The following is a 13,057-nucleotide window of genomic DNA, read 5'->3' as shown; positions in this document are numbered from 1 at the left end:
AGTCACAGCTCTGGTAGTGCGATTATAAAGCAGATAAACCTACCAGTCACAGCTCTGGTAGTGTGATTATAAAGCAGATAAACCTACCAGTCTCAGCTCTGGTAGTGCGATTATAAAGCAGATAAACCTACCAGTCTCAGCTCTGGTAGTGCGATTATAAAGCAGATAAACCTACCAGTCACAGCTCTGGTAGTGTGATTATAAAGCAGATAAACCTACCAGTCTCAGCTCTGGTAGTGTGATTATAAAGCAGATAAACCTATCAGTCTCAGCTCTGGTAGTGAGGTTATAAAGCAGATAAACCTACCAGTCTCAGCTCTGGTAGTGCGATTATAAAGCAGATAAACCTACCAGTCACAGCTCTGGTAGTGCGATTATAAAGCAGATAAACCTACCAGTCTCAGCTCTGGTAGTGTGATTATAAAGCAGATAAACCTACCAGTCTCAGCTCTGGTAGTGCGATTATAAAGCAGATAAACCTATCAGTCTCAGCCCTGGTAGTGTGATTATAAAGCAGATAAACCTACCAGTCTCAGCACTGGTAGTGTGATTATAAAGCAGATAAACCTACCAGTCACAGCTCTGGTAGTGCGATTATAAAGCAGATAAACCTACCAGTCTCAGCTCTGGTAGTGTGATTATAAAGCAGATAAACCTACCAGTCTCAGCTCTGGTAGTGTGATTATAAAGCAGATAAACCCACCAGTCATAGCTCTGGTAGTGCGATTATAAAGCAGATAAACCTACCAGTCACAGCTCTGGTAGTGTGATTATAAAGCAGATAAACCTACCAGTCTCAGCTCTGGTAGTGCGATTATAAAGCAGATAAACCTACCAGTCTCAGCTCTGGTAGTGCGATTATAAAGCAGATAAACCTACCAGTCACAGCTCTGGTAGTGTGATTATAAAGCAGATAAACCTACCAGTCTCAGCTCTGGTAGTGTGATTATAAAGCAGATAAACCTATCAGTCTCAGCTCTGGTAGTGAGGTTATAAAGCAGATAAACCTACCAGTCTCAGCTCTGGTAGTGCGATTATAAAGCAGATAAACCTACCAGTCACAGCTCTGGTAGTGCGATTATAAAGCAGATAAACCTACCAGTCTCAGCTCTGGTAGTGTGATTATAAAGCAGATAAACCTACCAGTCTCAGCTCTGGTAGTGCGATTATAAAGCAGATAAACCTACCAGTCACAGCTCTGGTAGTGCGATTATAAAGCAGATAAACCTACCAGTCTCAGCTCTGGTAGTGTGATTATAAAGCAGATAAACCTACCAGTCACAGCTCTGGTAGTGTGATTATAAAGCAGATAAACCTACCAGTCTCAGCTCTGGTAGTGTGATTATAAAGCAGATAAACCTACCAGTCACAGCTCTGGTAGTGCGATTATAAAGCAGATAAACCTACCAGTCTCAGCTCTGGTAATATGTCCAGTTTGACCTTGCTGTCTTTGTGTTCCACTGACAGCTTGTAGTTGATCTGCGGCAGCTCCAGATAACCCAGACCCAGGCCCACCTACACAGAAACCAACAGGACAATAATCTGATCAAATCACATAGCATCAGTAGACTCATACATAGGGTTGGGTATCGAAATTCTTTCATGGGAATGATCAAATTGCTTCAATATCGAGTATTGAAAAATGCGTTTTTGGTTTCGGTGTCAAATCCCAGGTATCGTATTGGCACTGGTATCGAAAACCTTCAAACAATACCCAGCCCTAGTACTCATACAGCCACACAAAAGCAGCCAAAGAAATGTGAGACTCAATTTGGCAAATTATTCGACTCTCCAGAGAGGAAGTGTTCAGTACTTTAGCAAATGTATATCCAAGATGTATACAATTGACATCATATTGTTGAGAATTGTTGTCAATATTTGTATACATCATCCTCGCTGTATTTAGAATTCTCACTTACCTTATATGGTATAGGACTGACATGAGATCATTTGTATACTACACGGTTTTAGTAATTTTGTATTTGGGTTTTCATGTTTACTTCGTATGTATGAAAGTACATTACATCATTTTAGATACATAACAGTTTGTATTGTTTTTTTTAATGTACAGTATGTAATGAGGTTAGGGTTTAAATGTGATTCACTTCATATAGTTTAGGTTGAAAGATAAAAAGTCACCTGTTGTGTCATTCTGAGATAGTCTGGGTCTGATGTGAGAATTTAGCCTTCATGTGTTTAGAAGTAACTGATCATTGAGCCAGGCGTTAAATGTGGTTCACTTTGTAAGGTTTTGGCCTGACAGCAGATCATTTAGGTTCAATATGAATTGGAAAACATATCTTCATATGTTCAGAGTAAGTAAACTTTTCTTTATATATGGTAGATTTCCCAGTTTAAACGCTAAGGTAACAAAATCCCTTAGTCTATACATAGGAACGTCTAGCTTAAATATTGTTTACCTTGTACAGTTTGGGTCTGACAGGAGATAAGTGTTTACCTTGTATAGTTTGGGTCTCACAGGAGAGAAGAGTTTACCTTGTATAGTTTGGGTCTCACAGGAGAGAAGTGTTTACCTTGTATAGTTTGGGTCTGACAGGAGAGAAGTGTTTACCTTGTATAGTTTGGGTCTCACAGGAGAGAAGTGTTTACCTTGTATAGTTTGGGTCTGACAGGAGAGAAGTGTTTACCTTGTATAGTTTGGGTCTGACAGGAGAGAAGTGTTTACCTTGTATAGTTTGGGTCTCACAGGAGAGAAGTGTTTACCTTGTATAGTTTGGGTCTGACAGGAGAGAAGTGTTTACCTTGTATAGTTTGGGTCTGACAGGAGAGAAGTGTTTACCTTGTATAGTTTGGGTCTCACAGGAGAGAAGTGTTTACCTTGTATAGTTTGGGTCTCACAGGAGAGAAGTGTTTACCTTGTATAGTTTGGGTCTCACAGGAGAGAAGTGTTTACCTTGTACAGTTTGGGTCTCACAGGAGAGAAGTGTTTACCTTGTACAGTTTGGGTCTCACAGGAGAGAAGTGTTTACCTTGTATAGTTTGGGTCTGACAGGAGAGAAGTGTTTACCTTGTATAGTTTGGGTCTCACAGGAGAGAAGTGTTTACCTTGTATAGTTTGGGTCTCACAGGAGAGAATAGTTTACCTTGTACAGTTTGGGTCTGACAGGAGAGAAGTCGTCAGGAACGTGCTTCTTGATCTCCTCAGGTTGGCCTCCCAGGGCCTCCCAGAACCCAGGGGGCTCCTGGCTCTGAGCCAGCGTAGTGATCTCTGCCTTGCTCTTACGTTCATTCTTATTGATTTTCTCAGAGAAGAGCCTGGGGGCAGACACACAAAATGGACGGACACACACACACACATCAATATGAAGAAGAGGAAAAAGTAGAGCTAGGAATGGATTATCTGCAGCACCCCCTCCACGTATGTGTATATCTTATCACTTCACTGTATAGCTGCCATCATTTAAGTAAACAATTCATCCAACTATCATGTTATTGATTATTCGGCTCATCTAAATGATTAATCTTCATCCAAAAAAACAACAATTGCACATTTACATTCAGGTTTAGTTGCATTGTATCTTTCCCATGAATGCAGACGGAAATTGAGCTAAAATGTTCACTATCATTTTGATCAGATTTTTGAACAATCTGAATTAATTGGTTCTTCTTCATTTGTATTCCTAGATGCTTTCAGACTAGATGCTCTGGAACATTTAACTGCCACCAATGAAATGTTTTGAAGCATCTTTTTTCCCCCTTTCAAAACAACATCCAGCCTTTCAAATAGAAGAATAAAGATTCTGCACACTAAACTATGCCCCCATGAACAATTATTGGTAGATTGCCACCACATTCAGACATCTCTTCACAGCCTGCCAGGCCGCGTGTATCCTTTCCGCAACGGAATTCGGTTTCCGGGTTCCTCTGATTGGCCGCGACCCCCACGTGACCCGCCCCCCTATCCACCGCTCTGCCGCTGCCGCGCGTGGCAGAGCGAGCGGCCGCGGACTCGCTCGCTTCCTCAATTTATACGCATGGAAGTATTGACTGAATGAATGAATGAAAACTTTATTTAACAGATTGCAGAATGGGTACAATACAGTACGGCTCAATACACACAATTGTTAAGGGGATGCAGACCTGAGAAAGACGTTTGTCTTGTTTACATCAGGGTCCCCCATTTTCAATTCATATAGAACGACTACGCCGTAACAAATCATAAAAAAATATATACCGTTAACTGGAATATGTTGTGCCTTTACACACATGTTGGATTATGTAATTGGTTTGTCATGACAAATTAAAAAAAATCGCGATTTACCCGCTGGCTACAACAACACTCAGTGACTGCATGTAGTCAGAGCCAGAACTCAGCGATGCCGCTCGCGGCAGCACATTCTCGCCGCGGGCTGAGCTCTGGTGTCCGCTGGAGCAAGCCAGAGACAGCCGGCGATGCGATATTTTATTTGTTTGTCATGACAAACCAATTACATAATCCAACATATGTGTAAAGGCACAACATATTCCAGTTATATTATCGTACTTGGCCATCGCGTCCCGCTCTTTAAGCCTATCGAGATATACCTCATCTCATGTACCTATTGTACTTCATCAACGAAAAAACAAGTACACCTACACCTGCCGGGTCCCGCCCCTATGGAGGCGTAGCCTATAAGACAGTGGGCCTGGTCACCAAACACTCTTCCTCTATATTCGTTTCCATCATAACAGATGCAGTGCACCTTATGTTAATAACTAGTTGTTATGAAAAGATTAGAGAAATTGCGTAATGTTGAAAGCTTACCGGAGGTTTGCTTACCCCTGGCATCTTCGAGGCATGTTTCAGCGACACGTCGGGCCTGTGTTGATGTTTCCTCGTCTGACGGCAGCAGACCAAGGGGCAGCGTACAAGGTTTGGCTATCGAGCCGGCTTGTACAAAGGTAGGCCCTGTGTCATCAGGCATCAATGTTGGTATTGGTAATGCTGTGGAGTATGTTTCGGCGCCAGGGCCGGGGTGGCTTGGTGAACGTTCCACTGCAGTGGACGTTTTCCTGGCGATCCTGGAGCACGCTGCTAACGCTAATGCTACTAATACTACTACTGCTAATGCTAATGTTGACGCTGAAATGGGTCGTTGTTCTAATAATCCCCGCCGCGGGACATTGCCGCTTTTCCCTCCTCTTGCCCGCTTCATTGATGAAGGTCAGTCGGTTGCTAATGTGGGGGATTTCACGGAGTCCTATTTACCTTTTTTACGGGGAAACGGGCTAACAACAGGGTGCAGGCCGGGTGTACCGTGGCTAAGTAGCCAGGTAGCTTTGTTCCTGTGCCCCGGCGGGGATGAACGATGTCCCACCCGGCCGATGCTTGAGAGCGAATCGGCTCGGAGGGTGGCAGTATGGACGGATGAGTGGTATACTGCTGCAGGATGGTTTGTAGCGGCGGCCAGTGTTATGGCTCAGCTGGCTAGTTTCCTATCCACATTGGCGTCAGGTAGTAGGGCTATGGGTCCAGCCGACATTGTAAACATGTTGCATGTTTGTGGTGTTATAGAGATCTTGACTCAGTCGCAAGCTATAACTGCAGGGAGGATTAGGATGCTATCAACGTTTGTTGTTAGGCATGTTTGGTTGGAGCACTCTCCTCTTGGGGAAGAGGATAGGTTTTCTCTCCTCACGACTCCTTTTTCCACTGAAAGTCTTTTTGGTCGTTCTGTGGAGGCGCAGGCGGTTGTTGATCTGGGTCCTACACCGCCTCACGCTGTGCAGCCAGAGGTGGGAGCACGGTCTCGTCAACGACTGTGGCGAGATCCTTGACAGGCGGCCATATTTCCCCCGCCAGTGGTGCCCTGGGCGGAGAGTCAACAGGGTTTCACAAGGCCGACAGCCTTGGCGGCCGAGGGATCGGCCATTTTGGGTGAATTCGGCTTGGATAAAACAAGCCGTCGTCACTTTGCCGCGAGCAGCCCGCTCCCCGTTCAATCCTCTCTCTGTTACCCACGGAAGCGGGGCTCTGATCGTTCTCCTTTGGCTGCGGGCTGCGAACCTTCTTTGAAGCGCATGCGGCCCCATTCTTCACTTCTCATGGGGACAGGGGCTGACACCCAGTTGATGGCTGAGCCTGGGTCTGTCCGTGAGAATGTTGTGCTGTCGCGTGGCTCCTGCACCACACGTTGTGTGATGGATGAGCCTGGTGTTACAGCTGCCACTAGCTACGGTGGTCAGCAGGGGGACTCGAGGCCTCTTCTGTTGAATGCACAGCAAGGGTTACCCCGGCCTCGCCTTCGCCAGGCGGGGTATCGCGCTGATGCCTCCCACTCCCGTGAGAGCGGCAGTGGTCTGCAAAGAAGAGGCGAGCCTGATTTGGGTGGTAGCAATATCACTGCAGGGCTTCGGCGTGTAGCAGCCCATGGGGTCCTCATGCCTTGCGTGTCTAGCTGCGGAACAACTCCTCAGCATGCGCTAGAGGGGTGTTCAGGGGGGGGGGGTGTGTGTCAACCAGTTTGATGACAGCTTCTCCCGTATCAAACCGGCCCTTTCTGTCGGGGTCCCCCCTTGAGTGCGTCGCACAGCGGGAGGGAACGGGCCAACTATCTACTGTTCCTTGCGGCCCAGCGTCGGTTGACGGCGGGTGCGCTGTGGGATTATTTTCACATATGGCGACAAGAATGCCGTTTGGAGGGGTGGATAGAGAGAACGTTGAGGGAGGGGCTTGTTTTGCAGTTCGCACAACCCCACCCTCCGTTCTCAGGTTTGGTGCCGACCCTATTGTCAGGGTCAGAAGCAGTGACAGCCCTGGCCGACGAGATCCAATCTCTGTTGGCGAAGCAGGCTGTCGTCGTGGTTCCGAGAGAGGACGCGATGTCAGGCGTCTACTCCCGTTATTTTCTGGTACCCAAGAAAACAGGGGGGGTCAGACCTATACTGGATCTGTCCGCGTTCAATCGGTTGATTGTAGCGAGGCCGTTCAGAATGTTGACCGTCAAACTCCTTCTGCTTGCTGTCAGAAGGGAGACTGGTTCACCTCCATAGACCTGAAGGATGCGTATTTTCACATCCCGATTTTCCCTCCTCACAGGCAGTTCCTACGGTTCCTGTTTCAGGGCGTAGCGTACGAGTACCAGAGGTTGCCGTTCGGCTATTCTCTGGCTCCCCGCACATTCACCAAGTGCGTGGCGACTGCGCTGGAGCTTCTACGTCGTCGGGGGATATGAGTTCTATTCTATCTCGACGACATTCTACTCCTCAGTCGTTCGGAGGAGGTTGCCAGGTCTCATACCAGGCTGGTGGTGGAATTCCTCACCAGGCTGGGTTTTGCTGTGAATTGGAAGAAGAGTACGCCTCTTCCCAGTCAACAGGGGGAGTACTTGGGCTTGACGTTGAGATCGAGGCCCATGATTGTAACCCTCATGGAGCAGCGCCGGGTGTCTATCCTTCTCGCGCTCTGGGGTTTCCGTCTGGGAGGGACGGTCACGGCGCTGCAAGTGATGCGTCTGCTCGGTATGATGGCATCTGCTCACACGGTGGTTCCTCTTGGCCTCCTCTTCATGAGGAGGATACAGAGGTGGTTTTTCTCTATGAGAATAGATCCGGTGAGGGACAAATGGAAACGGTTGACGGTTCCTTTGTCGATATGGGGAGATCTCGCCCATTGGAAGAGGCTGGGTATCCTCACCATTGGGGTCCCCATGGGCAGCAGGCGTTCACACGTCACGGTCTTCACCGACGCCTCTCTCACGGGTTGGGGAGGGACGTGTCGGACCCACGCAGTGGGGGGCAGCTGGACGGAGGTTCATGCTGGCCCATCTACCCCGCACATAAATGTGTTGGAATTGAAGGCGGTCCTCCTGGTCCTCAAACGGTTCGACCACCTGGTGGTAGAGCACGTTTTGGTCAGGACAGACAGTATGACGGCAGCGGCGTATATCAACAGGCAGGGTGGGACTCGTTCCATCCGCCTGCTCCGGGCGGCGGTCGAACTTTGGCTATGGGCATCTCGCAGGCTGCGCAGTCTGAGGGTGCTCCACATTCCTGGTACAGAGAATATGAGCGCGGATATGATGTCTCGGGGCGGTCCTCGTTACGACGAGTGGGAACTCCGCCCCGACATAGTCAGACAGATCTGGGATCGGTTCGGGGAGGCCTCAGTAGATCCGTTTGCGTGCCGACGCTCTCACAAGTGCCCCTTGTGGTTCTCGGTCAGTCGAGCAGATCATCCCCCCTTGGGGGTGGATGCCTTCTCGACCTTTCCATGGCCGCCCGGTCTTCTGTACGCCTGTTGGGTCAGCTGTTGGAGCGGATACGGAGGGAGCGCAGGACGGTGATCCTGGTCACGCCGGACCGGGGCACGGCAGTGTGGTTCCCGGTCTTGATCCAGCTTTCCTTGGTCGGCGACGGCCCTCTCACAGCACAACGGGTCACTGTTCCAGTACCCGATGTTGAGCCAACGCCTGTTGGTGTGGCTGGTGGGAGGGTGAGTCTGGAGAGGATGGACCCTTCTGTGGTTGATACCATCCGGAATGCACATGCTCCCTCCACTGTCGCGCTTTACGCGGGCAGATGGCGTATGTTCCAAGAGTGGTGTAAGGCGGGGGGCCGGGACCCAGTCTCCTGCCCCCTGGATGCTGTCCTGAGTTATCTCCAGTCTCTCCTTGGTAGACTGTCGGCTTCGACGGTGAGGGTATATGCGGCGGCTATATCCTCCTATCATGAGGGGTTTGAGGGGAATGTCTTATTCAGCCACCCTCTTGTGAAGCGTTTCCTGCTTGGCGCTCAACGCGTTAAGCCGGTGCAACGCTCTTTGGCTCCGACTTGGGATCTTCAATTGGTCCTCGGTCGGTTGTCCTTGGCCCCGTTTGAGCCGCTCGAGCAGGCGCCGTTGGGACAGCTGTCTTCCAAGACCGCGTTCCTGCTGGCTGTCACCTCCGCTAAACGCGTGAGTGAGCTCTGTGCTCTTTCGGTACGTCTGCCTGTCTTTTCGGGCCGATTGCGGTGCCACTCTGCGACCTAATCCTGCTTTCATGCCTAAGAATATCCGGAGTTCCTTCCGCTCCCGGGATATTGTGGTTCAGGCGTTTCGTCGTCCTCCTCACATTAGTGAGTTGGATGCGGGCCTTCACCTGTCATGTCCGGTCCGTGCTTTGGGAATTTACCTCAGTCGTACTCAGGACCTCAGGGTTACCGATCAGCTTTTTGTCTATCACGGTGGTTCTGTGGGGTGGCTGCCTCTGCCGCTCTCCTGGGTGGGGCCTCGGTGGAGGACATCTGTGCTGCAGCTTCATGGTCCTCCCCGGGCCCCTTTGTAAGGTTTTACCTCATGGACATGACCGGGGGTTCTGTCTCCCAGGCGGTTCTGGGGTTTGTGGCCTTTCCTGCTTCCTGCGCCCCCCCTTCATTAGGAAGGATGGGGTGATGGGCTCCCCAAACCCCTTGATGTGGGCTTACGGGTCCTCAGGGGGTGCATCTGCTCGCGTCCGCTCTAACCCATATCTCGATAGGCTTAAAGAGCGGGACGCGATGGCCAAGTACGATAATATAACGTAAGGTTATGTATATAACCTAGTTATATGAGTACTGGCTAAGCGTCCCGCTCTTAAGCGGCCCCGAGTTCCCTTTTGAGGGATCTTTTACTGGAAACGGGATTTTTGGCGAGGAAGAGTGTTTGGTGACCAGGCCCACTGTCTTATAGGCTACGCCTCCATAGAGGCGGGACCCGGCAGGTGTAGGTGTACTTGTTTTTTCGTTGATGAAGTACAATAGGTACGTACATGAGATGAGGTATATCTCGATAGGCTTAAAGAGCGGGACGCTTAGCCAGTACTCATATAACTAGGTTATATACATAACCTTAAGTTAACGGTATCTTTTTTTTAATGATTTGTTACGGCGCAATCAATACTTGCATTCGGGACCTCCATATTTTGGGGGTATTCATCAGACAAATCGGATCCGGGGATTCGGCTCCCATCAGTCGGGCAAGAACTGCGGGTTTTCAGCCTCTCCCCTCTCTCCTGGAGCTTAAGGGGGAGCTTAGTATTCCTGCCTCTGAGGAGGTGGCTACAACATCAACACACAGTGACTACATGCAGTCACTGTGTGTTGTTGTAGCCAGCGGGTAAATCGCGATTTTTTTTATTTGTTTGTCATGACAAACCAATTACATAATCCAACATATGTGTAAAGGCACAACATATTCCAGTTAATGGTATATTTTTTTAATGATTTGTTACGGCGTAGTCGTTCTATATGAATTGAAAATGGGGGACCCTGATGTAAACAAGACAAACGTCTTTCTCAGGTCTGCATTCCCTTAACACTATGATCGCCGGGGACGAGTTTACACGTCATTCCTAGCCATGCTCATTCTGCCGAAGACGCCGTAACTCATCTTTGATGTCAATATTTCAAAAATCTGTCATCTGAAATCATATTTCCTTTCCGGAGCCCTGAGACACACTGCTGATCTCATCTCAACTCTCTAGCGGGTTCAAGAGCGCCATCTGGTGGCCGATTGGCAGATAGCCAACCGGAAATGAACCTTTGAACCGGAAGTGCTCATCCATATGTGGTCCGGGCACTCGCTATCGTTAGAGAGACTCCGTCTTGATACAGTGAACATCGATCGGTGCAAATAACTCGAAAAAACAACATTTGGACGTATATACTATTATACAACCTGGAAATGGATCGGGCATTTCTCCATCCCATAATAGAGAAAATTCTGTTCCACGCTCATCTGCCAGCGGCGCGAGGAAGCCACGGTGAGTTTCAACGTTATTTTCTAACGTCTTCTATACTAACTGATCTGATGAACATATGACCCACTCTGGATGAATCATCTAACGCTGCCCACGGAATTATAAACGATCCCCCGCCCATCCGGTCATCATCAGATGATACGTAGAAACTTCTAGAATCACCTCCAGTTGACATTTTTTATCTTGCGCCGATTGCTATCAAACTGTATTTCATCATCAATATAATGCATTTGGAGCTATAAATTAAGTTCTGGAGAAAGCTGCAGAAAACGATAAAAACATACTTATACTTTAGACCATATTTTAGTATGAATATGTGAATGAAAAAGTTTAACGTTGCTACACCCTGAACAATACATATAGGACATTGAATGGGCCATAATAATGGCAATTTAGCAATAGAATTTAAAAAGTTATAGCCCTGCAAAGAAGGGGAACTTCTCCATAGACAAATAGAGCTGGCGAGGGATGGTAAATTATGAATTTAACCCATGGCGATTAAAGTGTTAACAATTGTGTGTATTGAGCCGTACTGTATTGTACCCATTCTGCAATCTGTTAAATAAAGTTTTCATTCATTCATTCATTCAGTCAATACTTCCATGCGTATAAATTGAGGAAGCGAGCAAGTCCGCGGCAGAGCGGTGGATAGGGGGCGGGTCACGTGGATAGGGGGTCGTGGCCAATCAGAGGAACCCGGAAACCGAATTCCGTTGCGGAAAGGATACACGCTGCCAGGCCAGCCGTCCCGGGACAGTAACGATGTGTTCCTTTCCTACCTGGCCTTGGTGGTGCCGTTCAGCGTAGCGTTGGCTCCTCTCCAGATGAAGATCTCCATCCCGGTGTCCAACAGGAACACAAATCTACAGGGAGGGAAGGTCAGGATGTTAGATACCGGTGTCCAACAGGAACACAAAGCTACAGGGAGGGAAGGTCAGGATGTTAGATACCGGTGTCCAACAGGAACACAAAGCTACAGGGAGGGAAGGTCAGGATGTTAGATACTGGTGTCCAACAGGAACACAAAGCTACAGGGAGGGAAGGTCAGGATGTTAGATACTGGTGTCCAACAGGAACACAAAGCTACAGGGAGGGAAGGTCAGGATGTTAGATACTGGTGTCCAACAGGAACACAAAGCTACAGGGAGGGAAGGTCAGGATGTTAGATACTGGTGTCCAACAGGAACACAAAGCTACAGGGAGGGAAGGTCAGGATGTTAAATACTGGTGTCCAACAGGAACACAAAGCTACAGGGAGGGAAGGTCAGGATGTTAAATACTGGTGTCCAACAGGAACACAAAGCTACAGGGAGGGAAGGTCAGGATGTTAGATACTGGTGTCCAACAGGAACAAAGCTACAGGGAGGGAAGGTCAGGATGTTAAATACTGGTGTCCAACAGGAACAAAGCTACAGGGAGGGAAGGTCACGATGTTAAATACTGGTGTCCAACAGGAACACAAAGCTACAGGGAGGGAAGGTCAGGATGTTAAATACTGGTGTCCAACAGGAACACAAAGCTACAGGGAGGGAAGGTCAGGATGTTAGATACTGGTGTCCAACAGGAACACAAAGCTACAGGGAGGGAAGGTCAGGATGTTAGATACTGGTGTCCAACAGGAACAAAGCTACAGGGAGGGAAGGTCACGATGTTAAATACTGGTGTCCAACAGGAACAAAGCTACATGTATAATGTTAGAGGTTAGTGGCTTGAGGATTGCAGGCCTGTCAAGGAGGAGGGCCAGGCAGCAGCTGCCAACATTTAGTCTGATCTCCACTGGGGCTGGTGAAATTTTTTTTAAACAATAATTATATATTAGTTGTTTCATATGAATCAAATTGATTCTTAAAATCCCAAGATGGATCTTTTCGTCTATGCCTTCATTGGGTGGACATGTGGAGATTTTCATGCTATTTCCAGCGTGGCTCCCGTTTGTCTTTAGTTTGCCTTGGGCCAGGTTTCTGCTGAACTACTACGGAAACCAAATTAAAATCCTATGTCAAATGGAATCTGGACCTTTTGAAATTGAAATCGAAATGAGCAATCCGTGCTGATTCCCACATCCAAGCAGTGTAGCGGAGACAATGCTCAATGCTGTACCAATAAGACTGATGAACAGCATTACCGGACCTCTGTTAATACTTTCATATTGTGTGATCCGTGTGTTGCTCACCGTGGGTCCAGGGAAGCTGCCTTCAGAGCGACGGACTCCAGCCGGATGTTCTTCTTGCCATATACTCTGTATAACCTGAGAGAGACACACACACAAAGCTTTAGCCAGAAAACAGCTCATGAAAACTAAATGAGGAAATCATTTGATCAAATCAACATCAGGTCCA

The 13,057-nt window shown here is 48.1% G+C and overlaps 1 protein-coding gene across 1 annotated transcript in view; it reads right to left on the bottom strand.

Moving 5' to 3' along the window:
• Positions 1–13,057, bottom strand: part of flii (FLII actin remodeling protein) — an 82,673-nt gene that overhangs the window by 14,602 nt on the left and 55,014 nt on the right. Inside the window, exons 16-19 of the mRNA XM_084329906.1 lie at positions 12,892–12,966; positions 11,498–11,581; positions 3,105–3,276; positions 1,408–1,515 (exon numbers count right to left, since the gene is read on the bottom strand). Of these exons, the coding sequence (XP_084186032.1) occupies positions 1,408–1,515; positions 3,105–3,276; positions 11,498–11,581; positions 12,892–12,966 (439 nt within the window). The remainder of the gene's footprint in view (positions 1–1,407; positions 1,516–3,104; positions 3,277–11,497; positions 11,582–12,891; positions 12,967–13,057) is intronic.

This window comes from Notolepis coatsorum (assembly GCF_963971535.1).
Source record: "Notolepis coatsorum genome assembly, chromosome: 14".
NCBI classification, from domain to species: Eukaryota; Metazoa; Chordata; class Actinopteri; order Aulopiformes; family Paralepididae; genus Notolepis; species Notolepis coatsorum.
This window is presented reverse-complemented; position numbering and strand designations above follow the sequence as displayed.